We start from the raw sequence: 28,000 nt of genomic DNA on the forward strand, positions 1-28,000 counted from the left end.
TGTCATGTGAGCTGTGGCTGTGGGAGAGCTCAGTATTGTTGCTTCCTACCCCTCCTGGACAAAACCTGTCGGCGCATTAATCAATTCATAAAGGGATGGCACCTATATCAACCTGCGCACACCGGACACTGTAACACACACTGCTGACCCAGGTCACCACCCGCCCGGGGACTACCACACACACAAATTGCACACTCCATAAAATCTGTTTAAATCTTTTATTCACATTTCAGTCACTCCTGTACAGATCAAATCAAAACGAATCAGGTTCCCATTTACAGCCAGAGAAAAAATATGCATAATTTACTAAAATTACACAATTTTATGTACATCAATATATTTTGGTATTTCATAAAATTCAAGGAAAAACTATATTTATTTAATTATTGTGATTCTCCTTAATATTTACTTTTGCTAATGTTTTCTAAACCATTTGGAAGCATTAGATTGCCATAGAGTGACAATTTACTTTGATAAAATGGATTTAAGCCATTTTGACAAATTCAACTCATCCAAAGCATGTCATTATTAAGACAGATATTATTATAGTAATGTGCTGTAGTTTCTATTTACAAACACTTCAATATCCTATACTTTAACAGTCCACTTTACAGTAACAATGATTTTCTTTGTTTGAACAGCAAAAAAAAAAAAAGGTATAAATTAAACACATGAGAGATCATTTTGAAATATTTGGCATGGCAAAAGGAAAACTACCACATTTGAGAGAAATGTGGAGAGCATGTAAACGTAACTAAAACAACATAACAAAGGCAGAGAAGAAACTCATATTTAGTCATATTTACATTTGACAACAGGGCGAATGCACAATAACACTTATCTGTAGAGGCAACATGTTGGCACATAAACATACACACATACGCACAAGTGTACATGTCAATAACACAGACACTGATAGCACTCATTCATAGGCAAAATACAGTGGCAATGCTGAAAGTGCAACTATGGCAACATGTCAACAGGCTGTCAGCTATCGTGAGGCTAAGGAGGCCCACCAAAGAAAGGCATTGTGGAAAAGCAAAGAACCAGTGTGGTGTAAAAGAACAGCTCTATAGCCTACTCTATAGCATTTTCTGTTATAGCTTTGAAAAGTCTGCATCACTGTAAACAATAATATAGTCTTTGTGTAGGCCCAATATTAATATTTAGCACAATTAGCACAAATTTCAAGCCAAGCAGAAACAACTTTACATTTTAAATCAATGACCACGATGAAGAGAAGAGGCAAAATAATAGCTGCCTTAACAGAAATAGTGGGGTTATGGCATATTGACCAATGGCTTCTTCAACAATTTAGTGAAGCCGATCGAATAGAGCTGTCTGTCGTTGGATTTGCATGCTTAGGCCGGAGGGTATAAGTGGTATTGACCTAGTTTTCAATTATTTCATTTGGGCTGGTACAGTATTGCTGGGTTTCAGATGGCATTACAATATTCTATAGGCCAATAATATATAATACAGATGGGGGGGCAACTTAAATAATATAATGTATAATATTATTAAAATGCAGATTTTTGTTGAAATATAGTGAGTTCTGGGGTCTATTAAAAACAATTCAGGATCAATATTTGTGAAACTATTGGAAATTTCTTGGCAAATTAGGGGGGTATAAGAACCAGATTTTCCAGTTGATTACATCGTATGTAGCCATGAAATATCCAAAAGGAAATTCACAAATACTGAACCTTATAATTTCTATTGGTGATTAGACAGAAAAACTTTCTATATTACAACAAAAATTTACAATAAGACAAATGGCGGGGCAGCTAAAATGAATATTATTGATCTCTAGAATGTTGTGATGTAACTTCAAACCCAACAATAGGAAAAATCCAGTTGTTGTCCCCGTTCTGGCAATGTGACACATTGTAGAATCTGAAAACCACCAATTAAATCACCTATAGATGTGTGTGTTGTGTGTTTCATTATAGAGCTCTGGGTATGATAGTGAATGGCAGAATGGGGCTACTGGCCTCTAGCTCCAGTGCTGTGAGGAAGCATTCCGTGGCAGCAGCCGAGTTACCCTGAGCCTGCAGCACCTCACCCAGACTGTTCCACACATCGTGAGCCGTGCTACAACACAAGGGTATGTCAGACATCCACCAGAGAATGAAGAACTTCAGGTTTATATTAACCACCACATACCTGTTGACCTGCACAGCATCTCTCAAAACCTTCTCGGACAGGCTGTAACGCTGGAGTTGGTGGAGGATCAAACCCTGTGAAGAATGAAGAAACTGAGAAAAAAGCCAAATTTACCATTTTCCATGTGCATTTCAGGTGGCAATTTTCTGTACTGATTATCCTGTATTTGTTTTACAATTAGTAAAATTGTGTTCAATTCTATTACCTTAGTATCCCACCAACAATCTACACATTAACAATATTAAAGGTCCCCAATGCAACTTTTCTGGTAGAGGAACCACCACCTAATTATTTTTTTATTAAATGTATATTTAAGGGTATGGAGACAAGTGGGTACCGGTTTAATGCCATACTGTAGAACATTCTATGGACCGAATTAACAGCAGGTGGGAGACCCTCCAAATGTTACATAGTGCACACATATTATTAACATATTAACATTTTGGTTCTATAGAATATTATGTTCTATAACGGTTTTGAGTTCCACGGGTTGTTGTTGCTGAATAATACCAGTGTCAATTCATTTTAATTGTTGGTCTGGAAATACAAATTGATGGAAAAGTGATTATATATTTGATATCTGAAAAGCATCTCTAAAGAAAACCAGTCAGACATTTTAATACTGCTGTGTTCAAAAGCTTTGAGCAGGTTAAAACCTGTTGAAATGCAATTATTGTGAAGAGACTGGAATTCCTTTGGCGCTGAAAGCCAGATTTACCACAACTTTACTCCCATATTTCAAATTCCAGGAACAACAGTAGCAGTTAACTCTAAAAACAAACAATACAACTACCCAGTGTTGTACTTGTGAGTATTTAAACAGACCTTCAAAGCCACAATTCACTGCAGTTACATGGGGGAATGAAATTGCTTGCAGTGGAGTCTAATACGTCATACAGTGACTTGCAAAAGTATTCATCCCCCTAGAACTTTTTCTAATTTTGTCAAGTCACAACCACAAATCTTAATATTTTTTATTTGCATTTTATGTAAATAAGTAACACAAAATGGTACATAAGTGTGAAGTAGAAAGACAATTATACATCATTTCCAGATAAAAAAAAAAAAAAAAAAAAATTTAAAGTACAACGTGCAAAAGTATTCAGCCCCCCTAAGTCAATACTTTGTGGAACTGCCTTTTGCTGCAATTACAGCTGCAAGTCTTTTGGGGTATGTCCTCACCAGCTTTGCACACCTACAGACTGAAATTTTTGCTCATTCTTCTTGGTAAAACAGTTTAAGCTCTGTCAGATTTGATGGAGATGGTTTGTGAACTGCAGTTTTCAGATCTTGCCAAAGATTCTCAAATGGATTTTGATTTTGGCTTTGACTGGGCCATTCTAACACATGAATATGTTTTGCTTTAAACCATTCCATTGTCGCTTTGGCTTTATGTTTAGGATCGTTGTCCTGCTGACAGGGGAACCTCCGCCCCAGTCTCAAGTCTTTTGCAGACTCCAACAGGTTTTCTTTCAAGATTGCCCTGTATTTAGCTTCATCCATCTTCCCATCAACTCTGACCAGCTTCCCTGCTTCAGCTGAAGAAAAGTGCCCCCACAGCATGATGCTGCTGCCACCGTGTTTGACTGTGGGGATGGTGTGTTCAGAGTGATGTGCAGTGTGTTTTCCTCCACATGTAGCGTTTTGCTTTTAGGCCAAAAAGTTCGATTTTGGTCTCATCAGACCAGAGCACCTTTTGCCACATGTTTGCTGCATCCTCCAAATGACTTCTAGTGAACTGTAAACGAGACTTCTTATGGATGGTTTTCAACAATGTCTTTCTTCTTACCACTTTTCCATAAAGACCAGATTTGTGTAGTGTACGACTCATAGCACAGCTGCATTTATACTGAGACAAGATTACACACAGGTGGGCTCTTTTTAGTCATTAGGTCAACATTCAATCTTGCCAAAATCATCAGGCAACTTCTAAAAAAAATTGGTTGCATTAAAGAAAAAGGGAACTGAATACTTTTGCACACTGCACTTTTAGTTTTGTTTTTTTGTTTTTTTATTTGGAAATCTTGTAAAATATTTCCTTCCACTTCACATTTGTGTGCCATTTTGTTTTGCCCATTCACATAAAATAGATAAAATAATATATATAAATACATAAAATTAATAAAATTGATTTAAATTTGTGTTTGTGATATGACAATGTGTGAAAAAGTTCCAGGGGGATGAATACTTTTGCAAGCCAGTGTATATCTTCATTCCTTTTGCACTTAGACATTCAAATAATGCTGTGCTATGGACGGTGAGTATGGTTTTGACTGGTCCTCTGGTGGCTTACTATCAAATGCTAAGTGCTTTGGGAGGCCATTTAATAAGGCCGACCTCCATAAACAGAACAGAGAGCTGGGATTGTATGGCTGAGTGAATGAGATTAAACCATTTGGGAACAAAGACAAAAAGGCAAACAAGGAGAGATATACCACACCCTTTCTAATGGGATGTTCTGAAGGATTCTCAGAAATTGTGCAAAAGTGACTAGAGCCAGGGCCACTGCAGACAGAAAAGAAGATTGGTAACTTAAGAGTATATTCTGTGCATTACCAGTCTCTGCATGGTCTTCACATGTGTGGGGTTGATGGACAGCGCCTCCTCGTACCACCGCTTGGCCTCTTCACTGTTGCCCCGCAGCTCAGCGATCTGCCCCCTCATATACAGCACATTATGGGATGTGGGGAACAAGTTGGCGGCTTCCTGTGTGCACGCCGTCGCTTCAGCTGGCTTAGACATCCCAATGTACACTTCGGCTGTCGAAAACAAACATGCAAGGCAAACATGAGGTAGACACAAATGCATTTACCAAGCCTTTAAATGTCACAGCGTTCCGGTTAATTGAAGATGCATTAAACATGACATTTTGAGGCAGACTAATACAAACAGAAACAGGAAATGAGTCAGCCTTTCTGAATTATGATTGGTTGATTATATTAGCTCTGTTGGCAAGCTGAAAATGACCAACAGTGCAGCAGTGTAAAAAACCCCAACCTGTGTACTGTAAATGTGTAAGTAAGAATGTGTGCAAAAGAAGAACAGACATCCTAGTGCTAGTGTATATGAGGACTTGGATGGTACCTGCATGCAGCCAGATCTGAGCAAGTGTCATCCAGGGGTGCAGGGGCCCATGTTTGGGGGCACTGCTTTGGAGAGAGGAGGCTACTTCAGACAGAGCCTGCTCTACTCGGCTGGCTGCGATGGACGTAGCATGGACTGAGCCTAGACAAAGAGACAGAGTTAAATAGAGTCCAATTATCTGATTTATTAAGAGTGTGGTGTTATAACCCCATGTGCCAGAATCCAGGCTTCAGTCGCTGCTTTAATAGTTTCTGCAACATGTGGTTTAAATCTGAGCAAGCAGAGCCCAAACTGGCACATGGAAAAGCCTGGATTAACCAGGACAACACCATGCATAAATGCTGCTCATTAGTATATTAGGAGAGTGCCTGACTTTGGCTCCACACACAATAACATTAGATGATTACAGGGATGCAAAATGGCTGCACAGCGCAGCAAACACACACAGCAAATCTGTAAAAGCAAAGCAACAAGGCTTTGTGCCCTATGAACACCGCATGTTCTGTTTCCCTGTTCTAGTTTCTTGATAGTTTCATTTCTTTTGACTATTCTAACAGTAACACAAAAAGAACTTGAAATCTACTATATGTTTTTGAGACTTGCATTAGTCAATGATTATTATTTTTGGGAACCGCAACAATTCCTTTCTTTAACTTTGAGGATAAAGTGTATAAAGCTAAAAAGGACAATTGTTTTTGACAGTTACTTAAGTAAATGTGACAGATTAATGAAGTGATGATTCACCGGCACTGCTTGAAAATGGACCATCTTTTAAGACAAGCTATAACCTCTTTCTTTAAGTAAAAAACTACAATAAATTGCTCCACAGTTGACGTTTGTGATCAGCCAGTGATAAAAGGTAGGTGTGGTAGACACAAAAGCTGTGAATGTGACACAGCGATGCATGCGGTAAAGCTGATAATTGAATTAAAGGAATACACCCCAGACATTTTTAACTATGGTTAGGTTCAGGACAACATAGCTGCTGTATTCCTTTAACTCTTAATATTCTACAGCTACAAAACTGAAGACCTACCGTCAAAGCAGTGGTAATGTATGTTTCTGTGGTTGTGGTATAGATTGTATACATATAGCTTATTTGGGAATGGAAAGGGACCAAGGTTGAAACAGAACAATGGATGGAAAAAGAAGGTCAGATGGACATTACGTTACTACTTACAAACAGAAAACATGGAGGAAAAACCAAGAGTATTAGCCTCCTGAGGCCCGCCTTGAAAGAAAATGGTGGGGTGGGAAAACAGAAAAGATGAGTGTTAATGATTCAAAGACAAGGAGAGAGAGAAAAAAGATAAATTATGCTGAGGAAATGAGCTCCCAAAAACAGAGCATGGATCCGTGATATATACATAAAAATATATATTTTTATCTTTGTCAATTGAAATCCATGGGACAGTATCGAATTTTGTCACACCATTTTTTGTTTGTTAGAAGAGGGGATACATGTGTACCTCAACACTTAAAAAATATGGATGGTTTATAAAAAAATTAAAAATATCAATCAAAAGTGTAGAAATTATTGAGACTGTAAAATGATGTTTGAGGCTGTGAAACCATGCTCGTCTTAAACCAACCAGAAACAGCTTTTTGCCCACACATTTGCATTGCTGTTTTAATACGAGTACAAATATACACATCTGGAGGTGGTAAACACAGGTCGGCAACATTTTTAGGACACAGACTTCCAAGTCATGTTACTGTGGAAGTAATGAGGGACAACAAATCATTATGTCAGTATATATTGTGCAGTGCATTGTAGACAGACAATTATCGATGACAGGGCACTACTGCTGTCACTGGGAGAGGCAATCTGAAGTGGCAGCTCTTTATAATGGCATAGACTCTGCACCAGCACAGAAAACGCAGAAGTACAAGGCTCATCCTCCAAAGGTTGGTGTTTTTCAGGGTCACTAACACTTGTTACTAAGCCTGTCACCATAACAATCAATATATCAGTCAATAAATTAGGTAGGGGTGGGCAGTATTGACAAAAATAGTATTATATTCTTACCATTTTTTAAAATAAATCATCCCATTGAAAAAAAATGAGAAAAAAATCCATTAAAAGTTATAAAACCAACCTCGTAAATGTCCTAGTTGGGGTTAAAATATTGCACAAAAAATGACTGTAAAATTGACCCCGAACGTGCAGAAATTTAATTTTGTTCAGTTCTCTGGTTACAGATACTAATGAACTAATAGTGCTTTGAAGTGTTGTTTACTTATTTAATTTAAAAACATGAATGTAAATTTCATGCAAGGTTAATGTGTGAGTATCATGATGTGCTCTTCAATATTATCATGGTATTTTCTGTATCACTACATCTCACACTTAAGTTCATAACAAGTCATAACATCATAACAAGTCTACTCCACACCATGCTCAGAGTAACCGCACAAGAGGTGGATTACAGTTGGGGGAGAGCTGGCGCAGTGCATTGTGGTTACAAAACGATTGCATCCTGGGCTTGGTGGGCACTGGAGCACCGGGCGTGGAGATGGGTGGATGAAAGGGGGTGGACATGAGGGGCTGGTGTCTGAGCGGAGAGAGAGGAGGGGGCTGCAGGATAAAGACAGGAGAGCAAGGGGAGGGTAGTGGAGAGGACAGAGTGGATGCAGTGGGAGAGGTGGGGGAAGTGGGAGAAGTAGGGGAGATCGGATCTGAACCAGACTGAGATGAGGAAGAACCAGAAACTAAAACAGAAAATTGTGAAATAAAGAAAGAACAATGAATACAATAAGTCTAGTAGTAACTAGATTACATTTGCCAATATATCGGATTCAGAGCAATTAAACAGTCAAAACTAAATATATCTTTTGAATGTTAAAAATGGCACCTGTAGAGATTAAGATGTGTCACAGATTATAGAAATGCCAGTTAACCTAATGTATTCTGATAAATATATTTAGCAGTACAGACCCAGCAGTTTGATTTTTACACCTCCAGCTCGGTGCTTGTTGACATTTTGGATAGTTTTGTCTGACCTTTGTCATTAGAGGTTTTAACACTCTCAAAATGAAGCATGGCCAGATTTAAATAGACAATAACACGAGTTGAGTGTACATTTCTCTGGTGATCATGGTGAATAAACCTCTCTTCTTTACAGCTCTTGGGTTACTTCAAGTTTTTCTACAACAGTGTTTATCAGGATGTTCCACGGCTATATTGTTTCAGCTAGTGCATTTCTATGGATATTTTGTACATTTTGCCAATATCGTCATTTTTTTCATGTTCAGTCCCAAGCTCTATAAACAGGAAGCGGAAACCCATGAATGTTTGTAACACATGTTTAAATAATAGTTTGTAAATAATGCTTGTAACATGAGATGGCAAAGATAGAAGAATATTAAATACAGATCAGTTGTGAAAGAGTGTGTGGCGTACCAGTCTCAGGGTCACTGAAGTCAGGCAGAGTCATAGCATTAAGCTGGCGTCTGTCAGCGATGGCCCTGTCCAATAAGCTGCTGCCTCGCCCAGAATCGCTGCAGGAAGCACGGGTTAACAAATGATCAGCCACTCATCAGTACAAGGTTGCTAATAACATGCATAACAACAACACTGTTCCTTAACTACCCACTGTTTTGATCTTATTACACACATGAATCCTGGTTTTATTTATTCTCTTATGAGAGTAATCACTTTGTACATCTCAGAGTAATCACTTTGTACAGATCAGCAAATACAGACACAACTTGTACCTGGGATTGGTAAGGTTGTAAAAACTCTTCCAAATCTGCAACATGTGTTTACAGGTAAGTAGAGCTTCTTCTGGGCCTTTGCACATTGATTCCAACTTTACTTTGGTGTACAATAAACTAAAGACAAATATGAGAAACATTAAGACTCATTGAAATAGAGCTTGCATTAAAAAAAGAGGATAAAGTCCATTCTTACTTAAAGTTCTCGGGGTATTCTGACAGAGCCATTTCTATAATATTTAGAGCATCATGATAGTGTTTCTGTGCAGACAGCAGCAGAGCCAGAAGGTGGAGGGAATGGACATCATCACCTTGTAGTTGAAGAGCTTGTCGCACATATCCCAGAGCCTCGGGAATCTATGGACATATACCAACATAGTTTTAATACAGTTGAATTGGACAATAATTGGTTTAGGATTTTAAGTTTGTTTTTTTTTTTTACCTGGCGTGACACAGCCAGCTGAAGAGCCAGGTAGAAAGCTGCTAAATGGTCAGTAGGTGATAGACTCTGGGCTCTACACATTGTCAAAAGACAGAGAACAAAAAATAAAAACAAAATAGATTTAAATAGATTGACATGCAGGAGGCCTCACCTTTGAAATGCTGCCAAGGCCTTCCTCTGGTATTCCTCTTGCAAACTTCTTAATGATGCTGAATTTGAAGAGAAAGCCAGTAATTTATAATATAGAAAGATATTTTAAGGACATGCAAAATCTTGTTCATGCATTGATTTCCATTACCATCTGTCGCTTTAAGGCTATAAACAAGACCCATGGCCAAGTATCCCTTGGCTCTGAACTCTGCCGCTTTCTCTCCCATTTCAATCACCATCTTTGCAAAAGTTTCCCCTTCATCTAACTGAATAAAAAAGAAAAAAAAAATATATAAAAACATGTCACAGAAAGCAATGACAAAAACAAGTAAGATTATAGACACAATTAGACAATAAACACCCAGTGAAGAGGTCCAATGCAGAGTTTGACAGCAAGTAGTGGGAGTGTGGGGTCATCTGGCTTCAATCGAATACACTCTTTAAGAACTTTCACTGCTCGGGCGGATTTCCCAGCAGCCATCAGCGACAGGGCCAGCTGGTACCACAAATGAAACTCCTCAAAGGCAAACTTCATAGCTCTCTCCAAACACTGGGGACATAATAGTAGGATATTCTTAGTGCAATTAAAGGCATAGCCAAAACTGTTACTACAAAGAAATTGACCACTCACCTCAGAGAGCATCTCATACTGCCCTCTCCTTCCTAGAGCAATAGTCAAAAGATCATATACGACGGAGGCAGACTGGAGGCTTATGATGCGGTCATTGTTGTGTTCAGGTATCCTGCTTAAAACGGCATCACGATTTGCCTACACAAAAACAAAAAGGTACATATATCACACAAACAACAATTTGGAACAAGGGTCAGATTAAATATATTCATTTATGAGTGCTTACCATTGACTCACTAATGAGAAGGAGCAGCAGTGCTTCTTCCGTATTTTCCTGAGGGCAAAACAGACTGAGGAGACACAGAGAGTCAAATATAAATCAAGAAAAAAGAAAAAAAAAAGAAAAATAACACCACAGCTACAGCCAGTTTTGGTGGCATTTTGGCATATTTTTATCCACTTTCTAAGTTTAGTAGAATGCATTATCACTTACTTTTCTCCAGAATATACTCGGGGGCGGCGGCTCAAAGTATAGTTCTTGCTGTGAACGTGTCCGTGCCTAGTAGGATCGTCCAATGGGGACACGGTGGGTGGGTCTTCCAGAGGAGACCAGTAACTCTGCTCACACATCCCCCTGAGCAAGATCTCTGCAAGCTGTCTCGCTATGGTCTACATGAAAAAAAACAAAAAAAAAACAGTTAGGGCTACAGTTGGTATAAATGCATTAAAAGTGCACATAAACTTACCATGCGCAGGTTCTGAGTGGTTCTTGTCTCAACAGCCCGAAGAATCTCTCGAAATCGGCCAACACCTCGAGTCAAGTTACTGTACAAAAATAAGTTTTAAAAAAATGTATAAAAAAGGAAATAATCTATATTACATTTTAATTTTTGGAGAGAATTATTGTGAAAATATTAGTCCCAACTTAAATGTTATTGGATATTGGATATTTCTTTTAATGCAGTATTTTACTGTATTAAAAGAAATATCTTGCAACTGGCAAGTTTATACTGTATATAGTATAATGGTGGTGATTATTTACAAATTTTTTGTACTAATTTAAGTTAATATACAAAAATAATGACTAATTCACCATCTGGCAAAATGTTCTAACCACCTCTGTTGTAGCAATAGGCAATAACACTATCTTCACACCTTTTCCTTTTATCTGCCTGTCAGCAGCTTTGTAACTTGTAGCTGTGAACAAAGTGTGAGGTGAAAAATGTTTTTGGCACTCCTTATGGGATTTCTTAAATTTCCTAACAAACTTTGTGTGCAAGTCTATACACATGTCTAATTACTACACTATTAAATATGTCACTCACCCATTTTTGAAGTGAATGACATGAGCTCTTTGCAGCCCAGTCTCCAGGAAATAGCCCAGCTCTTGTTCTTGTGTCGCTGGACCCGGTTTAGGGCTGCGGTTTTGCATCCCTGCTGACAAAGCCTGGAGGAATGAGACTTCACATGAACAAAAGTCACAGCATTTTTTTCTGTAAGGTCTTTTGCCAGTTGGCTGTTGTAAGCACTACTTTGTAGCTTGTAGGCTATTTGTAATACCCACCCACAGATTGCATTTTTTTTTTTTAAACAACAAGAAAATTGAGTGTTTACTTAAGAATAAAAGCACACCTTCTCAGCCTCTTGCAGGTAAAGAAGAGCGATATCTCCTGATTTTTCATAGCATGTGATGATTTCCTGGTCCCTCTCTGTTATGCCCCTGTTAGATGATGGAGAGCCTGTGTTCCTATTGGCCAGAGATGGAGAAGAGTGGGGCACCTTTTCAAGACACAGGCCTGAGAGGAATGACACAAGATAGCAATACAAATAATTAATTCATTTTGCAGGTTGTTAAATCAACAAACTATACATAAAAGTATTCCAGTCTGTTCTCCACTACAAATAGCACAGTGCTACCACCATGTGGATGCAAAGATAAACTACAGAACCAGAAAAACTGCATGAAAGTTGCTTGGGCTAAATATATATATTACTGCAAAAATGAATTACTCTAAAATAATTCACTCATTGTGTTTTGTCATTTACCTTTAGTCGCATAAGCCTCTGCAATCATAGAAAGCCTATATACAGGAGCACCTCCCAGCTGCAGCTCATCCAGATTCACCTTGTTGTAGTGACCTTAATTCGAAAATATGAATTAGCATTCAAACAACAAAGTGGAGTAATTACTGATGGGCACAATCTACCTAAGGCATCCTTGTAGTCCCCTTCCACATAACAGAGCTTAGCCATCAGCAGACTGGCCTCCTGCAGGTAATCAGGCTTTAAGTTCCCCCGGTCCAGTGCTGCTGTAAGGTGTTTTCTGACCTCCACCAATTTGGGCCGTGGACCTCTTGGACTGGCCCCTTGTTTAATGGGATTCTCCTTCAGGTAGGTCTGCAGCTTACATTCCCCCAACAGTAGCTCTCCGAGGTCATCTATGTGACAAAAGCAAGCACCTGGGATTAAACTTGGAAATAACTAACAACCTATATGACAATGTAATGCCATGTTGTAATTCAATGTTCAGTATAACTAACATGTACCATAACATTTTACCTAATGTAATAATGTAATGCCCTCAGTAAAATTATTTTTGTTTGTGCACAACCGTTTATGAGAACCACATACCAACCAGCATTATGAACAATTATGGAAATCCTCTGAGGTCATTGGCTGAGTGAGTGAAATGAACAATAATCCGGTTATAAACCGTTTCAGTAGATGACCAACAAAAATGTGTGAAACTTTCCAAACTAAAGTCATATTATAACCATTCTTGGGCTAATTCAAAATCATGCATCTCCATATATTTTCAATTCATTCTTTTTATTACACCCTCATTGCCCTCCCCATTTTAAGCTTCCACAGATACCATACAGAAATCTATTTAAGATTACTATTTTAATAAATATGACACAGCTTTTTAACCAGGGAAGTTCAATGTACACCAGATGACATTGCATCTTTAACCTTTCCATGTTCAGTTATGAGGGCAATAGCGACACAGTGGACTTCTTTTTGTCATAAATCCAGTTCAAAAAGAGTTTATAATAGAAGAATAGCGCATAGAAATTTGCTAAATTGAACAGAGTGTTGGAAAACGCCAATGTGGACTGTGCTGTCAGGAAGTGTCGAGGACTCACAGTGGAGCAGGCCTTTGGCGCTGAATGAACACAGAACAGTCTTTCTTACCGTTTGAGATGAGCTTGGCTGAAAGCTGCCTCACCAACTCCGGGATTTTGTCCCATTGAGCCTCAGATCGACACCGCTCAATTTCGGTCTCCAGCCGTGAGCCAGACTTCTTCGCTGTCATTTTGGGCCGACTCAGCTGGACCAAAACAGCCAGAGAGGATCCACTACCCAAGCCAGCTGAACCGCGAGCTACAAAGATCCGGTTTAAATTTCAAATTAAGAGACACCTTACGAAAATGCTAAATTTCACAGCAGGCCTACGTAAGAAAGGTTAAGGTTTTGTTTTGGATGCACTAATTTATGCTACATGTATTTAGTGTAAGTGTTTGTGGTTGACCATAGTCTGCAAAAAACCGAGGCAATCCAAACTCAAACTTTTGTTTTGAAAGCAAAAAAACACGCTATAAAATGTTAAGGGAAGTCATTTAAGTCAAAACACAGCTTGCTAGCGCTGTGCTGAGGCTGATCGACATGGAACAATTGTCTCTGTATTTGTCTAATGTAAACATTTCTTTGGGTCAAACGATGGAAAATGAAAAGGTAAGTCATTCATTTGTGGCTCAATTAATTTATGCTTGAGAAGAGATTCCACTTTAACAACAGTGAACTTCCCTAGCATGAGAGCTAACTAACAGTCTACTTAAATATCCCCACCTATTAAATTCCTCAAAATACCGACAAGGACTGAATGACTATATTATGTATTATCCCGTAAAGATAACCGATTATATACATTAAACTTTAATAATAATGTATATTGTTACAAAGCAAGCAAAATTTTACAGACTGGGTGGTAGCAATATAAGTAAATCTTTCTTTCAGGGTGTGGATGGGTCAACTTGTTTGGAAATGCAAGACATGAGCCAAAAGAAGGTGAAGATTCCTCGTAGGACAATCTATTTTGCCAGTGGTGAAACCATGGAGGAATACAGCACTGACGAGGAGGAGGAAGTAGAACCTGTCCAGAAAGATGTCTTACCAGTAGACACAGTAGGTTAAATATTATTGCCTACCTTTAACAGGATACTTGATTATTGTGAGGTTCTCATACTGTATCTGTATACTATAGTCAAAAATGACTTGGGGTCCTTACGTCTGGTTTCAAATGTGGAGAATGGCAACTTCCACTGTCTCAGGTACATTTTATATTACAGGTTTCCAAACAGTTTATATGCTCTGCTGTTTCAGAAAATGAATAGATAAATACTACTAGTAACTTTTTGTGCCTCTTGTGCAGTATGTGATTACATGGGTGAGAAACTTGCCTCTCTGTTTGGCATCACTACCCCCAAATACCAATATGCAATTGATGAATACTACCGTATAAAGAAAGAGGTAAGTTGACAATAACGTCTTGTTAACGTCATGTCAGATATAAAGCATTTACAACAACGGCTTATGCATGTGTAGGAAGAGGAGGAAGAGGAGGAGAATCGTCTTGCAGAGGAAGCAGAACGACAGTTTGAACAGAGCAAACAGCAGAGTGATTCTACCACCATGCAACAACCAGAGTCATCATTTGTAAACATTAACTTTGAGATTGAACATGATTCTTCCCCTGACAGTAAAGACATAAATGACACAGATGGTTAGATCCTCTAACATTTATGGGGAAAACACACTGTGCTATTTTAATCATATACATTTTTAAATTGTAACCTTACATGTTTTTGTTTGTGGAACTCATTGTAGGATATCATCTTTGTCGGCCTATCACTACATCTCTATTTAGATTTCACTGTAAAATGTTGGTTTATCTTTGCCAATGCCAATTTACAAGAAATCAACATGTATAACTTACTGAATGTTAATAGTTTAATTAATCCTTAAAGTGTCCTTGTGGAAGGTACAGTTGTCATAAGCTTATAAGTACATTATCTTCAGAGAGCGATTGTTTCATGGTAACGAGCTTTAGTTCAGTGGAAGTAAAGCACAAATGTTTAACCATAGCCAGGTAATTTGCCAAAAAAACATTAATTTCTAGTAATAGAATATTACCGTATATCAAAGATGTTCTGTATTCTTGAACGGATTCTTAATGATTTAATTTGATAATAGAATATAAAGGGAATAGAGTAGGTATTTCTACTAGTTTATGAAATATTCCTTTGTGAAGGATTTTTTTTTTCTTTTTTAACAAAGGACAAAGAGGTTTGGAAGCAAACCTTTTTATTTAACTATTTTACATTGACCTGTACATAGTAAATATTTATTTTGTGTCTTAATAAAAAAAAAAAAAATACATTTTAGATTTGTTTGCTTTCATTTTTTGCTGTTGATTAAACTTACAGAAAGCTGTCTTAACATTTTAAATGCAAACATGTAAAAGACGTAACAATTTAACAATAAATATGTAGGAATGGTCTATTAAGACTTGTAAAAAGTTTCTGGAGAAGAAGTCCAACAGCTTTCACAAATATCTACATTACTTCAGGTGTCATCGACGTCACCCGTGTTGCTACTATTATTGTCATTGGCAACCAGCACTTCTCTGTTTTCATAAGTCCAAAAGCCATTTAGGTCTATCAGGATACTAACAACAGTATCCCCCTGACAGCAGTTCACCAAGTCCTGCAAGGTGATTTTATATGGATCTTTGGGCTTCACCATGTCAAAGATCTCATCCTAAAAAGGAAAAATCTCAGTCATTAATTCGTTCTAAACGTTACCTTAAAAAGCCACAAAATACTGTGTGGGAACTGTACCTTGACATCTTGAAAAGGCACAGGTTCTTGACCATGAACTTTCATCTGCTCTTGTATAGCCTAAAAATAACACATAAAAAAAATAAACATTCATACAACCAGGGATAAAGGAATTTGTAACAGGCCCGTACCCTGAAAAAATAGTTGAGTGAGAAGACATTGAGATATCCCTGGTTCTCCATATCCAAAAGTTTAAAAATGTATTGTAATGCAGCTGGCTCTTTTCGGTTTTCCAGGGCCAAAACAAAGTCTAAATATGTCTTATAGTCCTGCAACATAGAATAGTGCGTCAAATTAGTTTTTGTGATTTTTTTCCCATGAAAACCATGGGCTCATACCATTTCTCCATCATATGTGAGGCACTCCTGAAAAACCCGGTCAAGGAAGACTGACGTCAAAGTGGCTGTTCCATAACGAGAAAGCTCTTCTTTGCTTAACATGCCATTGTGGTCTTTATCCAAATTAAGATACTGGCCTAAAGAGATGTTTTTAAAGCAATATTTGACTACACAATGATAAACATTTTATTTTAAAATTGCAGACTTACCGTAAACTCTTAGGGCAGATGGAGCTGAAAACCAGTTTGACTCCTGACTCTCTTTTGACAGTTCTTCATCTCTCAACTGAGCATACAGAAAGAAGCAAACATAGGTGTCTTTTTAAAAATAGCTTTGTTGTTTATGTAGACACAGACACATGTTTATATCTACAGTTATATCAATGATACTGATAGTACCTCTAACAAGTCATCCAAAAAACTACATGCCAAGATGTCCTGGATTTTTATCTTTCCTGGGTGAACAAACAAAAAAATCAAGCTTAAGTTGCATAAAGAAGTTGTGAATTGTTTTATTTCCACTGGTGGTGGTGTTTACCTGTTCGCAGAGGATCAAGGAAGAAAAAAAACTTGCGGACAGCAGTGCAAACATAGAAAGAATAAAATGATTTTTCCAATCCATCGAGCTGAGGTAGAGTGGGGATCAATTCCAAGATATAGTTCTCCAGATCCTGCAAATTTTAAGATAGAATATTTAATTAGAAAATAAATGCAGGATGTTTTTCTGTGTTTCTTATAGAGAAACTCACAGACTCTCTGAGATATCCCTGCCCTGCTACATCATATAGGCTTAGACCTATCCTGGTCTGATGTAACCACACTAAAAAGAAAAAAAAAACATTATATTGTATTGATATTGTGTTTCAGGAACCTTTACTTGTTTAAGGAAAAAGTAGAGCATCAAACCTTTCCTCATGACGTAGTTAAAGAACTGCATGATAGAGATTCTCCCATAAGGGTCATTGTGAAGCAGCTTGGCATAAACTCGGGCAGTGAAAAACTTTCTAAACATCAAAGAGAGGAGAGTTTCTTTAGACTGAAAGGTAAATTTAACATCTGTTGGTGTTTGCCTTCCTCACTTGCACTTGGGCCCAGCTTTCTCGCCCACTTGTAGATAGGCTTCATAACTGATCATGGCCTCCTCTCCTGTTATTGGAGGAACCTGGTGCTTATCAAGAAGAAACCAAAGATTCTACAAAAAAACAAACAAAACAATAAAGGATCAGAGACAACACATTAATATCAAACTATTTAGTTGTTAGTTATAAACATTTACCTGAAGTTCCTCATTATCCAGCAGTTCTCTACTCTTCCTTTGCAGAAACACAGCCCTGGATTCCTCTCTCAACTTTTGCAGCAGTATCTCGTCTTCTGCTGGAAGCTGCAATAGCCAAGTTGTAATGCAAAGTATTTTCAGTGATAAGTAAAGTAATTGGTCATAAATCCTTTAAAAGTGGAGAGTGTATTTGTTACATGGTATCAGTAAATATGTAATTACTCTGTAGTAAAACCGTGGGATGTTATTGTAGGATGTGTCTTTGTCGCCTCCTCCCCTCCACTCTGTGTAATACTTTGTGAAGAGCTCAGTTTCTTCTGTTTTCTTTTCCTCCTCGCTTCTTTCATCTATCAACCAAACATTCCAACTAACATTTCAATATAAAGAACATATCCATATCAAGTCCAACAATCGAGTTGCAATGGTTAGTTACTGTAGTTAGCTATTTAACATAGTAGTTTGACTGTTGTTGCTCACCTTTGGTACTATTTTGCAGCCTCCTTTTTAATACCTCGGACCAGTGATCTCTTTTTTCATTTTCCATAGTTTCAAAAACGTTGTAACGCGTATAATATATGTGAAATACAGACAAAAATAGTTTTGTATTTGTCAACTACGCTACGGAAAAGGAGACCAACTGAAAACGGAACCAGGATATTGTTTTCGCTCGGTCCTTCAGCATAAAAGAGCCATTAGCTGAAGTGAGAGTTTACACGTAAAACATTTTTAAACTCGACGGCAATCTACTGACAGAAAGAGTTCACCAGTCAAGATATTCAAGGTGACTAGCTTAACGCTACTTTTGTTTACATCCGTAAGTGACTGAAACTTTATTCTCCTGTCAAATGTTGATGACGTCAAATATGCGACTCAAACTGTGCCTCCAATGTTCCACTCATCAGTAACATGTAAGGAGAATCTATTTCCAAATAGATCGAAATGGTAGTAGAGAGGTGTTTGTATTTATGATGATTATAGTCTAGAAAATCATAAGAAGCATCATTCATCACGTGGCTTCTTTATTGATCCACTGATCATGTTAACTTTTTAGCTGTTCAATTGTATTTTCTGTTTAAACTATCAGTACGTTATTTTGTAAAGTAGAAGTTTGGTGGTGCCATGAGCTCAGGCCTCATATGCAAACTCAAAACTTGTTCAATTCATTTGAACCCTGCCTTGCACCATGGGACTTTTGTCAATACGGAAACTTACTTGAGCTCAAAACTGTTCTGCTATGCACGCTGTTTAAGCTCTAAAGAGACATTTCGAAAGACCAGAGTGGTAGACAACACTCAAAACAAGGATTCAGAGAAGCAAAGAGGTTATAGGATTGCTAGAGATGCAAATGGAAATGAGCAAGGCCAGAAGGAGGAAAGAAACTGGAGAGGCACCTATCTGCAGCGCTCCTCTTCCAAATCTGTGTTTGCTGCTGGGACTGCCAAAAAAACAGCAGAAATTCTAAGGAAGAAAGCAGCTCTGGTATCTGGGATGGGGCCAACCACTCTAGATGATCCTAAACCAAAAACAATGGCAGGTACTGGGAAAGAAAATTAAACAATACAAAAATGATTCACAACACTAAGTGATATTTTGTTTTTGACAGTGAGGGTCAAGCTTCCCGATCAGCCCCTGTCTGTTGCAGAGTGGAGAAAACTGAAGGATTCTGTGATTAATGTCCAGCGTTTTGAAATCGATGTAATGTATGGACTGTTCAATTCTGGAGCAGATTTGGATATCGCTAAGTAAGAAAGTTTAAATGTTATTTAATTTAACCATGCCTTTTATATTTTTGACCCAACTTAGCTTGTATTGGAATGTCAGCTAGGGATACCACATCAAATAGTAGATGCTGAGGGACACATTGTAATTTGTTGTAATCGAAAAATTTAATCTCATAGGTAACTGCAGTAACACCATATGAATTTTAGTCCATCCATCCATTTTCTTCCGCTTATCCGGAGCCGGGTCGCGGGGGCAGCAGTCTAAGCAGGGACTCCCAAACTTCCCTCACCCCAGACACGTCCTCCAGCTCCTCCGGTGAGATCCCAAGGCGTTCCCAGGCCAGCCGAGAGACATAGTCCCTCCAGCGTGTCCTGGGTCTTCCCCGGGGCCTCCTCCCGGTGGGACATGCCCAGAACACCTCCCTAGGGAGGCGTCCAGGAGGCATCCTGAGCAGATGCTCGAGCCACCTCAGCTGGCTCCTCTCAACGTGTAGGACCAGCGGCTCTACTCCGAGCTCCTCCCGTGTGACTGAGCTCCTCACCCTATCCCTAAGGGTGCGCCCAGCCACTCTGCAGAAGAAACCCATTTCAGCCGCTTGTATCCGTGATCTTGTCCTTTCGGTCATTACCCAGAGCTCATGACCATAGGTGAGGGTAGGAACGTAGATTGACCGGTAAATCGAGAGCTTCGCCTTCCGGCTCAGCTCCTTCTTCACCACAACGGACCGATATAGCGACTGCATCACTGCAGACGCTGCACCGACCCGCCTGTCAATCTCATGCTCCATCCTTCCCTCACTCGTGAACAAGACCCCAAGATACTTGAACTCCTCCACTTGGGGCAGAGACTCACCACCCACCCGGAGAGGGCAAACCACCTTTTTCCGGTCGAGAACCATGGCCTCGAATTAGGAGGGGCTGATTCTCATCCCAGCCGCTTCACACTCGGCTGCAAACCGCCCCAGTGCCTGCTGCAAGTCCTGGCTCGATGAAGCCATCAGGACAACATCATCTGCAAACAGCAGAGATGAGATCCTGTGGTTCCCGAACCAGACCCCCTCCGGCCCCTGGCTGCGCCTAGAAATTCTGTCCATAAATATAATGAACAGAACCGGTGACAAAGGGCAGCCCTGGCAGAGTCCAACATGTACCGGGAACAGGTCTGACTTACTGCCGGCAATGCGAACACAGCTCCTGCTCCGGTCATACAGGGACCGGACAGCCCTTAGCAAAGGGCCCCGGACCCCATACTCCCGGAGCACCCCCCAAAGGACACCGCGAGGGACACGGTCGAATGCTTTCTCCAAATCCACAAAACACATGTGGAATGGTTTGGCATACTCCCATGAACCCTCGAGCACCCGATGGAGAGTATAAAGCTGGTCCAGTGTTCCACGACCGGGACGAAAACCACACTGCTCCTCCTGAATCCGAGGTTCGACTATCGGTCGGATTCTCCTCTCCAGTACCCTGGAGTAGACCTTACTGGGAAGGCTGAGGAGTGTGATTCCCCTGTAATTGGAACACACCCTCCGGTCCCCCTTCTTATACAGAGGGACCACCACCCCGGTCTGCCACTCCAGTGTTACTGTCCCCGACCGCCACGTGATGTTGCAGAGACGTCTCAGCCAAGACAGTCCCACAACATCCAGAGACTAGAGGTACTCGGGACGGATCTCGTCCACCCCCGGAGCTTTGCCACCGGGGAGCTTGCCAACCACCTCGGTGACTTCAGCCAGGGTGATGGACGAGTCCCCTTCCGGGTCCCCAGTCTCTGCTTCCTCCTCGGAAGACATGACGGGGGGATTGAGGAGATTCTCAAAGTATTCCTTCCACCGCCCGACAACATCCCCAGTCGAGGTCAGCAGCTCTCCACCCACACTGTAAACAGTGTTGGTGAAGCACTTCCCCCTCCTGAGGCGTCTGACAGTTTGCCAGAATTTCTTTGAGGCCGTCCGATAGTCCTCCTCCATGGCCTCCCCGAACTCCTCCCAACCCCAAGTTTTTGCCTCTGCAACCGCACGCTTGGCCCGCCTGTACTCATCGGCTGCCTCAGGAGTCCCACAAGCCAACAAGGCTCGATAGGACTCCTTCTCCAGCTTGACGGCATCCCTTACTTCCGGTGTCCACCACCGGGATCGGGGATTGCCGCCGCGACAAGCACCGCAGACCTTACGACCACAGCTACGAGCGGCCACATTGACAAAAGAGGTGGAGAACATGGCCCACTCGGAGTCCATGTCTCCAACCTCCCCCGGGATCAGGGGGAAGTTCTCCCGGAGGTGTGAGTTGAAGACCCCTCTGACAGAAGGCTCTGCCAGGCATTCCCAACAGACCCTTACGATACGCTTGGGTCTGCCAGGTCTGTCTGGCTTCCTCCTCCGCCAGCGGATCCAACTCACCATCAGGTGGTGATCGGTTGACAGCTCAGCCCCTCTCTTCACCCGAGTGCCCAAGACACGAGATCAGATGACACGACAACAAAGTTGATCATCGACCTCTGACCTAGAGTGTCCTGGTGCCACGTGCACCGATGGACACCCTTGTGCTCGAACATGGTGTTCGTTATGGACAAACTGTGACTAGCACAGAAGTCCAAAAACAAAACACCACTCGGGTTCAGATCAGGGAGGCCGTTCTTCCCAATCACGCCCCTCCAGGTGTCACTGTCGTTACCCACATGGGCGTTGAAGTCCCCCAGGAGAACAACAGAGTCCCCAGTCAGTGCACTGTCTAGTACCCCTCCCAGGGACTCCAAGAAGGCCGGGTAATCTGCACTGCTGTTTGGCCCGTAGGCCGACACAACAGTGAGAGACCTGTCCCCGACCAAAGGCGCAGGGACGCGACCCTCTCGTTCACCGGAGTGAACCCCAACACGAAGCGGCTGAGCTGTGGGGCAATGAGCAAGCCCACACCAGCTCGCCGCCTCTCCCCGCGGGCAACGCCAGAGAAATGGAGAGTCCAGCCCCTCTCAAGAAGTTGGGTTCCAGAGCCCAAACTGTGCGTGGAGGTGAGGCCGACTATATCTAGTCGGTAATGCTCAACCTCCCGCACAAGCTCCGGCTCCTTCCCCCCCAGCGAGGTGACATTCCATGTCCCCAGAGCCAGTCTCCATGTCCAGAGATCCGGTCGTCGAGGCCCCCGCCTTCGACTGCCGCCCAGATCTTCATGCACCGGCCCCTTACGGATCCTCTTGCGGGTGGTGGGTCCACATGAGGACGGCCCCACATCACTCCTTCGGGCTGAGCCCGGCTGGGCCCCATGGGGAAAGGCCCGGCCACCAGGTGCTCGCTGTCGAGCACCCACCCCAGGATGAATATTAGTTTTTATCAAATATGTCCCACAGAGAGATGGGAATAACAATAGGTGCAAACATGTTACAACCCTGCGTGCACCGTAAAAGTATTATTTATTTACTTATTTTTCGCAAGAAAAAAGTATGTATATCACTTTTTGTACAAGTCATGTGGCATCAATGAAAAAGTGTTAAATTCTCCAAAGAAATTGGACGAGGGAATGTTAATATTGCTGTATGGTTTTCTCACAACAGGTCATTGCTGACTTTTGTTGTCACTGAAATGGGAACCCTGTCCTATGAGTTGCTGCTAAGATACCTAACGCTTTGTGTGATGGGCGGGCATGACAGTGAAGTGTTTGACGTCTATGACATCATGCGAACATCTTTCCCCTCTCTGGAAACAGGAGCCTCCACCCTCTTTATAAAGTCCTTCTGCCGCACTGAGAGGTGGAGGGAGGCTCTTGTCATTTTACAAGAACTCAAAAAGGTACAACAATATATATAAATAAATACAAATTAAATAAATTACATGAACATATTCTGATTCCAAGTTTAGTTTACAAATAAGAAATTAATCACAAATTTGTCCTCACATTGTTCGATCACAGTTATATTTATTTTATTTTGTGTATTTATATTTATCAAATTTCGTCCTTCAATGTGTGAACTCTGCTCCAAACCACAGAACTGTACTCACCGCTCTCTTCATTAAAATGACCCAAGCATATTATTGATGATTACAACTGACAGAATCTTCGTATCAATTAAAATTAGATTAATAGGACAGCCCTAGTCTCTTCTCATCTAGCATTGTTTCTATTTTTAACAGGTAATCACTCCATCACCACGTAACTATGGTGACATAATATCAGCTGCAGTTCAGCACAGTGATCTGAACACAGCCTGGTTGCTTTATGATGAGTTAATAGAAAAAGGACTGAGCCCACATGCAGAGACCTGGGAAGTGCTTTTCAATAAAGTAAAGGGGACTGAGGCAAAGGAAGAAGGAGAAAAGATTAGGTCTCCACAAAAGCAGCGGCTTCTGGGTATTCTACACTACATGCGGGAAAACCAGATCTATCCACCAAAAAACCTAGCAGAAAGCATCAAGACCTGGTTTGAAAGGTAAAAAGTTTAACACAATCGCTGTATAACAAATTATGTACATAAGTATTTGGCCAGTCTAATAATGCAGTGCCTGTACTTAATTATGGCTGGTGTATCCTGGGAAAAATATATATGTGTGTGTATATGTATGTATGTGTGTGTGTATATATATATATATATATATATATATAATTCTACTTTCAGTCTTGAGGACCAAAAATGGGAAGGAAGGTGGACCACTATCTCCCCAAAGTAACTATTCTTTTATTTATTTTATACTTGTCAGGCTTACATACTAATACTATTTTGGTGGATTTTAATGTAAATAATAATGTAATTGTAAATATATATTGGATTTAATGTCTTGTTATGTATTTAGGGGTGAGTGTCACTGTTGTAGGAGTAAGCTGGAATCCATTCAGCTGACTGATGAGGAATACCAACAACTCAAAGATAAAGTCATGGTCAATGTCATCCAGGGACGAGATGTTTTTAACAAGACTACTCCTGAGGTTGGTTTATGGATATTTATTCAGACACTAAATACTCATTTAAATATTGTATTGTTGTTTGGCATGCCAATCAGACAGCTGCTTCAACTGAGGAGAAAAAAGGAGAATAGATGGCTCCGTCTCCCCTTTGATCAACTTAAGCATGGCCACAGGCCATGTCAGTTGGTCCTACCATTTAGCATAATGCTGTTATATTGCAACAGTTCTTTCTATTTTGTAGTAACACTACAAAATGATTTAAAGCAGCAGTGTCCAAACTATGGCCTAGGCAGTATTTTCACAGAACAGTTTTAGCATGAACACATTTTAAATATTAATGCGCATACAACACAAAAGTGATAGTGCTGTATAGGTTGAACAATGCATGCAATAATCAATAATTTTTTTTTCAATCTTTGCCCTGGTCCTCCCCATTTGTCATGGTGAATAAAAAAATCACAACAACAAACCTAAACTTAACTTAAACTAATGCAAAACTTACAAAAACAACAAGACAGCTTGGTGTATTTTTTATAGTCTATTAATGTTCAAGAAATGTATAGTCCTACAGGCTGCCGAACATATGTAAAAAGTAAGACTCCATATAAAAGACACACTGAAGAAAGGTTAGTTGTAAAACTTAGTGTAAAATAACTAGGATACAACACCCTTTATTATGGTATTACGATCCAACTTCATTCAAATGTTACTCTAGAGTCTGTAGTATGTGAATTATGCTGCTCGTAGTACGTAATTCAGGTCAGCAGAAATTGCCACAGGCTGGTTTTCAAAATGCTGTCATTCTTTGCATATAACAGTGCATAAATGGCACCATCATCTTATGTATGCATGTGTAGCCCAGTGTGTGTGTTTTAAGCAGTCATATTATCCACCGCAGCACAATGAACGGGTTTCACATATCAGCTCTGGAAAGTCCCTGGATAATTATACTGGATTTTCTCTTGGTCTGTTTCAGCTCTCCTTTTTCTTTCCCTCCTCCCAGTTCACTACTTTATACTATGTCCATATGCTTCTCATTGTATAAAACCATTGCCATGATATACCTCTAACCTTTGTCATGCTTATTATATGTAAAACAACTGTATTATTAACCTGGCAAGATATCCACCATCTTGCAAGAAGATTGTAAACTTTGTTCTTTAACATTTTTATTGCTCTACAATTTTACATCTTAATTTGCAATACTCTGCCATTTCAAGGCCAGGGGAATTCACACAAGCCTATTTCCATACCACTGCTATCTAAAAGTGAAAGTCTCGACAATTCCTCTGTACCAGACATCTATTATAAGATCCAAAGTATGTCGCCTATTATGGTAGAAAGTTGGTCAACTGCGTTTGCTGTTTCTTGTATTGGGTTTTGCAAATAACTTCTACTATACGCTGCAAAGGAAGTTGTAACCATAGTTGTGAGATTTACCCTGAGCTGAAAGACATCAACTTCAAATGATGCCCCAGAAATACTTTTTACTCACATTGAAGCTGACCAGGTAGATTCACTATCAAAGGGCTTTGATCAGTTGTGGAAGCAGTGAGGAAAGCACATCGCCACCAGTTGTCAGTCAAAACAGGAAACAATCATATAATATTTTTGGTGAACTTTGCCCTTTTTATATAGTACTGTCTGTGTGCATATATATATATATATATATATATATATATATATATATATATATATATAAAATATGCTTTTCACTTGATTTGTACTTAATATTTGTTGTGGCCCCTCAGGAGCTGGAGAAGTTTAAAGCATTTGTGAAAAGAAAGCCGGCTTTTGATGTGGTTGTTGATGGTCTAAATGTTGCCAATATCAACAAAGATAAAAGCAAGCTCTCAGAAACGGTAAGATCAATGAATAAGTAAAAGAAGTTAACATTTTTCACTATGCTGTTGTGATTTTGGGACCTTGGCCTCAATCCAACTCAGGGGCTTTTTCTGCACTTTGTACTATGACTAAACCAGCTCAAATTGTGCATGTGGGTGCAACAATCACCTTTAAAACTGGCCAGTATCTTTATTTAACATTTGGCCTACTCGTCTGCCTGCCCACATTTGTCTGTCTGACAGGATGTCTGTTCCTTAACTAACCCTCAATCTTTTAGCTTTAAAAAGAGTTAGTTTGAAACATTACTAGAGTTAGGCAATATGACCCCAAAAATGGGTCACATTTTTACACAATATATGACTCCTTTTTATTTTTTCTTATTAAAACATGCTCTGTCATCCATAAACAATAGATATACATACTTTTAGTCATTGTCATTTATTTCTCAAAAGTCTAAACTCTCCACACCACATGCTTTTACTGATTGGTCGACCTTTTGATTAAAAAGACCCTCTGTATATCCTTGACTAATAGACATGATAGTTCCAATGTGACTAATAGTCCTACTTCCACAATATGGTCATCAGTATTTGCCAGTTAAATGAGTGCATGTATCAATTTTATGTCTTTGTCATGTTTCAGTTGTTGGCAGTGGTATCTGAGCTTGTGCTCCGAGGTCAGACGGTGCTAGTTTTGGGGAGAAAACACATGCTGCGTCCAACCAGATCCTGGGATGGAAACAACATGAAATCTCTCCAGCAGAAAGCTCACTGTTTCTTCACTGAGAACATGTGAGCACACCAGACACAATAATTATGATTAGTCTAGTCGGAAAGCACCCATTCACAGCAGCTGATCGGAAGCTTTTTATAGGAAATACTGAAATCTGTTTAAGTAATCAATAAATAATTGCCCCAGTACTACAGGGAACTATGTGGAACATCAAATGAAAGCTACATTTAAGTCATCAGTTTGATTAAGTTACTAAACACAGCAGCTGCACAAGACCATACTATTTGTCGAATAGTCTTCTAAGTAATACTTTTCTCACAGCTCTGAGGATGACCCTTTCCTGTTGTATGCTGCTTTGCATTCTGGGAATCACTGTCGGTTTGTGAGCAGAGATTTAATGAGAGATCACAAGGCCTGTCTGCCAGATGGAGCCACCAAGCGCCTCTTCTTTAAGTGGCAGAGGGGACATCAGCTGGTTGTTGACAGTTATATTGCACCAGGAAGGAAAGTCTGTTTTCAGGTAAGCTAAAAAAGCACAAGGATGTTGGGAAAGGAAAGAGGAAGTTTAAGCAAAAAAGAAAAAACAATAAATAAAACAATAATTTCGGTTTTATTTCAGGGTATTCCCAGCTATGACACTATTGTCCAGACGTCAGGAGGTTCATGGCATATTCCCTATGATGACTCAGAGGACAGAAGCACCTATGAAGTCCCACAGAAATGGCTGTGCCTTACTAGTCAACACTGAAATGGATTTTCCTAATACAAATGTGTAAAATTAAAAAGATGCTAAAGCAAATGTTGTGTTTTTCAAATATAGGATTTATACATAGTATAATTGACATTTCCTAAAGTTCAATAAGCATGTAAGATGATTTGTTACTTGAAAAGTACAATTTAAAGATAAGAATGATCAATTGTTAAAAAAAATAATAAAAAATGTGCCCACCGAATGAGGCTCACTTTGGGTACAGTGATTTCTGGGACAGCCCACAGCCCTTTATTCAAAGGCTGCAGTATTTTTGGTTCAAATATTAAAGTTGTGCACTAAAATTTTATCCAAATGTTTCTCAAGCTTGTTATGTTAAAAATTCGTAGACATTATTATTAAAATTATTGAATGAAGCCCGATAATGACTGTAGAAAGGGCTTTAATTGTATAA

The 28,000-nt window shown here is 39.9% G+C and overlaps 4 protein-coding genes across 5 annotated transcripts; 2 read left to right on the forward strand and 2 right to left on the reverse strand.

Moving 5' to 3' along the window:
* Window positions 1-204: 204 nt before the first annotated feature.
* Window positions 205-13,509, reverse strand: ttc7b (tetratricopeptide repeat domain 7B). Of its 2 annotated transcripts, XM_033988878.2 has the most exons (22): window positions 13,326-13,509; window positions 12,338-12,568; window positions 12,177-12,269; window positions 11,763-11,926; window positions 11,456-11,577; window positions 10,877-10,955; window positions 10,624-10,799; window positions 10,417-10,480; window positions 10,191-10,328; window positions 9,921-10,109; window positions 9,708-9,825; window positions 9,561-9,618; window positions 9,410-9,482; window positions 9,164-9,324; window positions 8,968-9,084; window positions 8,654-8,751; window positions 7,681-7,962; window positions 6,431-6,481; window positions 5,251-5,391; window positions 4,723-4,925; window positions 2,167-2,240; window positions 205-2,094 (listed from the first exon to the last, which is right to left on the reverse strand). In XM_033988878.2, exons 1-22 carry the CDS (start codon window positions 13,444-13,446, stop codon window positions 1,947-1,949), a joined length of 2,901 nt encoding a protein of 966 aa, XP_033844769.1. In that variant the 5' UTR covers window positions 13,447-13,509; the 3' UTR covers window positions 205-1,946. The 2 variants fall into 2 exon arrangements, with proteins under 2 accessions (XP_033844769.1, XP_033844768.1); XM_033988877.2 differs by lacking the exons at window positions 6,431-6,481; window positions 7,681-7,962.
* Window positions 13,510-13,745: 236 nt separating this feature from the next.
* fam177a1 (family with sequence similarity 177 member A1) lies at window positions 13,746-15,548 on the forward strand. The gene is made up of 5 exons (XM_033988879.2): window positions 13,746-13,865; window positions 14,148-14,315; window positions 14,395-14,461; window positions 14,563-14,660; window positions 14,736-15,548. Exons 1-5 carry the CDS (start codon window positions 13,797-13,799, stop codon window positions 14,916-14,918), a joined length of 585 nt encoding a protein of 194 aa, XP_033844770.1. The 5' UTR covers window positions 13,746-13,796; the 3' UTR covers window positions 14,919-15,548.
* On the reverse strand, window positions 15,480-18,502 carry ppp2r3c (protein phosphatase 2, regulatory subunit B'', gamma). Its single transcript, XM_033988755.2, has 13 exons — window positions 18,121-18,502; window positions 17,866-17,990; window positions 17,644-17,748; window positions 17,447-17,559; window positions 17,274-17,371; window positions 17,117-17,187; window positions 16,906-17,038; window positions 16,767-16,822; window positions 16,578-16,653; window positions 16,369-16,505; window positions 16,162-16,299; window positions 16,031-16,090; window positions 15,480-15,950 (listed from the first exon to the last, which is right to left on the reverse strand). The coding sequence occupies exons 1-13, from the start codon at window positions 18,185-18,187 to the stop codon at window positions 15,756-15,758; spliced, it is 1,374 nt and encodes a 457-aa protein (XP_033844646.1). The 5' UTR covers window positions 18,188-18,502; the 3' UTR covers window positions 15,480-15,755.
* Window positions 18,355-27,888, forward strand: prorp (protein only RNase P catalytic subunit). Its single transcript, XM_033987907.2, has 10 exons — window positions 18,355-19,177; window positions 19,247-19,385; window positions 22,915-23,149; window positions 23,492-23,787; window positions 23,974-24,021; window positions 24,149-24,281; window positions 26,012-26,122; window positions 26,748-26,896; window positions 27,159-27,357; window positions 27,457-27,888. Exons 1-10 carry the CDS (start codon window positions 18,763-18,765, stop codon window positions 27,583-27,585), a joined length of 1,854 nt encoding a protein of 617 aa, XP_033843798.1. The 5' UTR covers window positions 18,355-18,762; the 3' UTR covers window positions 27,586-27,888.
* Window positions 27,889-28,000: the final 112 nt, after the last annotated feature.

The sequence above is a fragment of the Periophthalmus magnuspinnatus genome, chromosome 22 (genome assembly GCF_009829125.3).
Source record: "Periophthalmus magnuspinnatus isolate fPerMag1 chromosome 22, fPerMag1.2.pri, whole genome shotgun sequence".
Lineage (NCBI taxonomy): Eukaryota > Metazoa > Chordata > Actinopteri > Gobiiformes > Gobiidae > Periophthalmus > Periophthalmus magnuspinnatus.

Coding starts and splice junctions, on each gene's coding strand:
- ttc7b (XM_033988878.2), bottom strand. CDS start 13,446: ATGACAGCGAAGAAGTCTGGCTCACGGCTGGAGACCGAAATTGAGCGG. Junction 10,956..11,455: donor GTCATTCACTTCAAAAATGG/GTGAGTGACATA, acceptor ATTTTTGTACAG/TAACTTGACTCGAGGTGTTG. Junction 10,481..10,623: donor CGAGTATATTCTGGAGAAAA/GTAAGTGATAAT, acceptor GTGTCTCCTCAG/TCTGTTTTGCCCTCAGGAAA.
- fam177a1 (XM_033988879.2), top strand. CDS start 13,797: ATGGAACAATTGTCTCTGTATTTGTCTAATGTAAACATTTCTTTGGGT. Junction 14,462..14,562: donor GGCAACTTCCACTGTCTCAG/GTACATTTTATA, acceptor CCTCTTGTGCAG/TATGTGATTACATGGGTGAG. Junction 14,661..14,735: donor ACTACCGTATAAAGAAAGAG/GTAAGTTGACAA, acceptor ATGCATGTGTAG/GAAGAGGAGGAAGAGGAGGA.
- ppp2r3c (XM_033988755.2), bottom strand. CDS start 18,187: ATGGAAAATGAAAAAAGAGATCACTGGTCCGAGGTATTAAAAAGGAGG. Junction 16,654..16,766: donor TTTTGGATGACTTGTTAGAG/GTACTATCAGTA, acceptor CTGTATGCTCAG/TTGAGAGATGAAGAACTGTC. Junction 16,300..16,368: donor TCACATATGATGGAGAAATG/GTATGAGCCCAT, acceptor TCTATGTTGCAG/GACTATAAGACATATTTAGA.
- prorp (XM_033987907.2), top strand. CDS start 18,763: ATGAGCTCAGGCCTCATATGCAAACTCAAAACTTGTTCAATTCATTTG. Junction 23,150..23,491: donor TTTTACAAGAACTCAAAAAG/GTACAACAATAT, acceptor TATTTTTAACAG/GTAATCACTCCATCACCACG. Junction 24,282..26,011: donor TTAACAAGACTACTCCTGAG/GTTGGTTTATGG, acceptor GTGGCCCCTCAG/GAGCTGGAGAAGTTTAAAGC.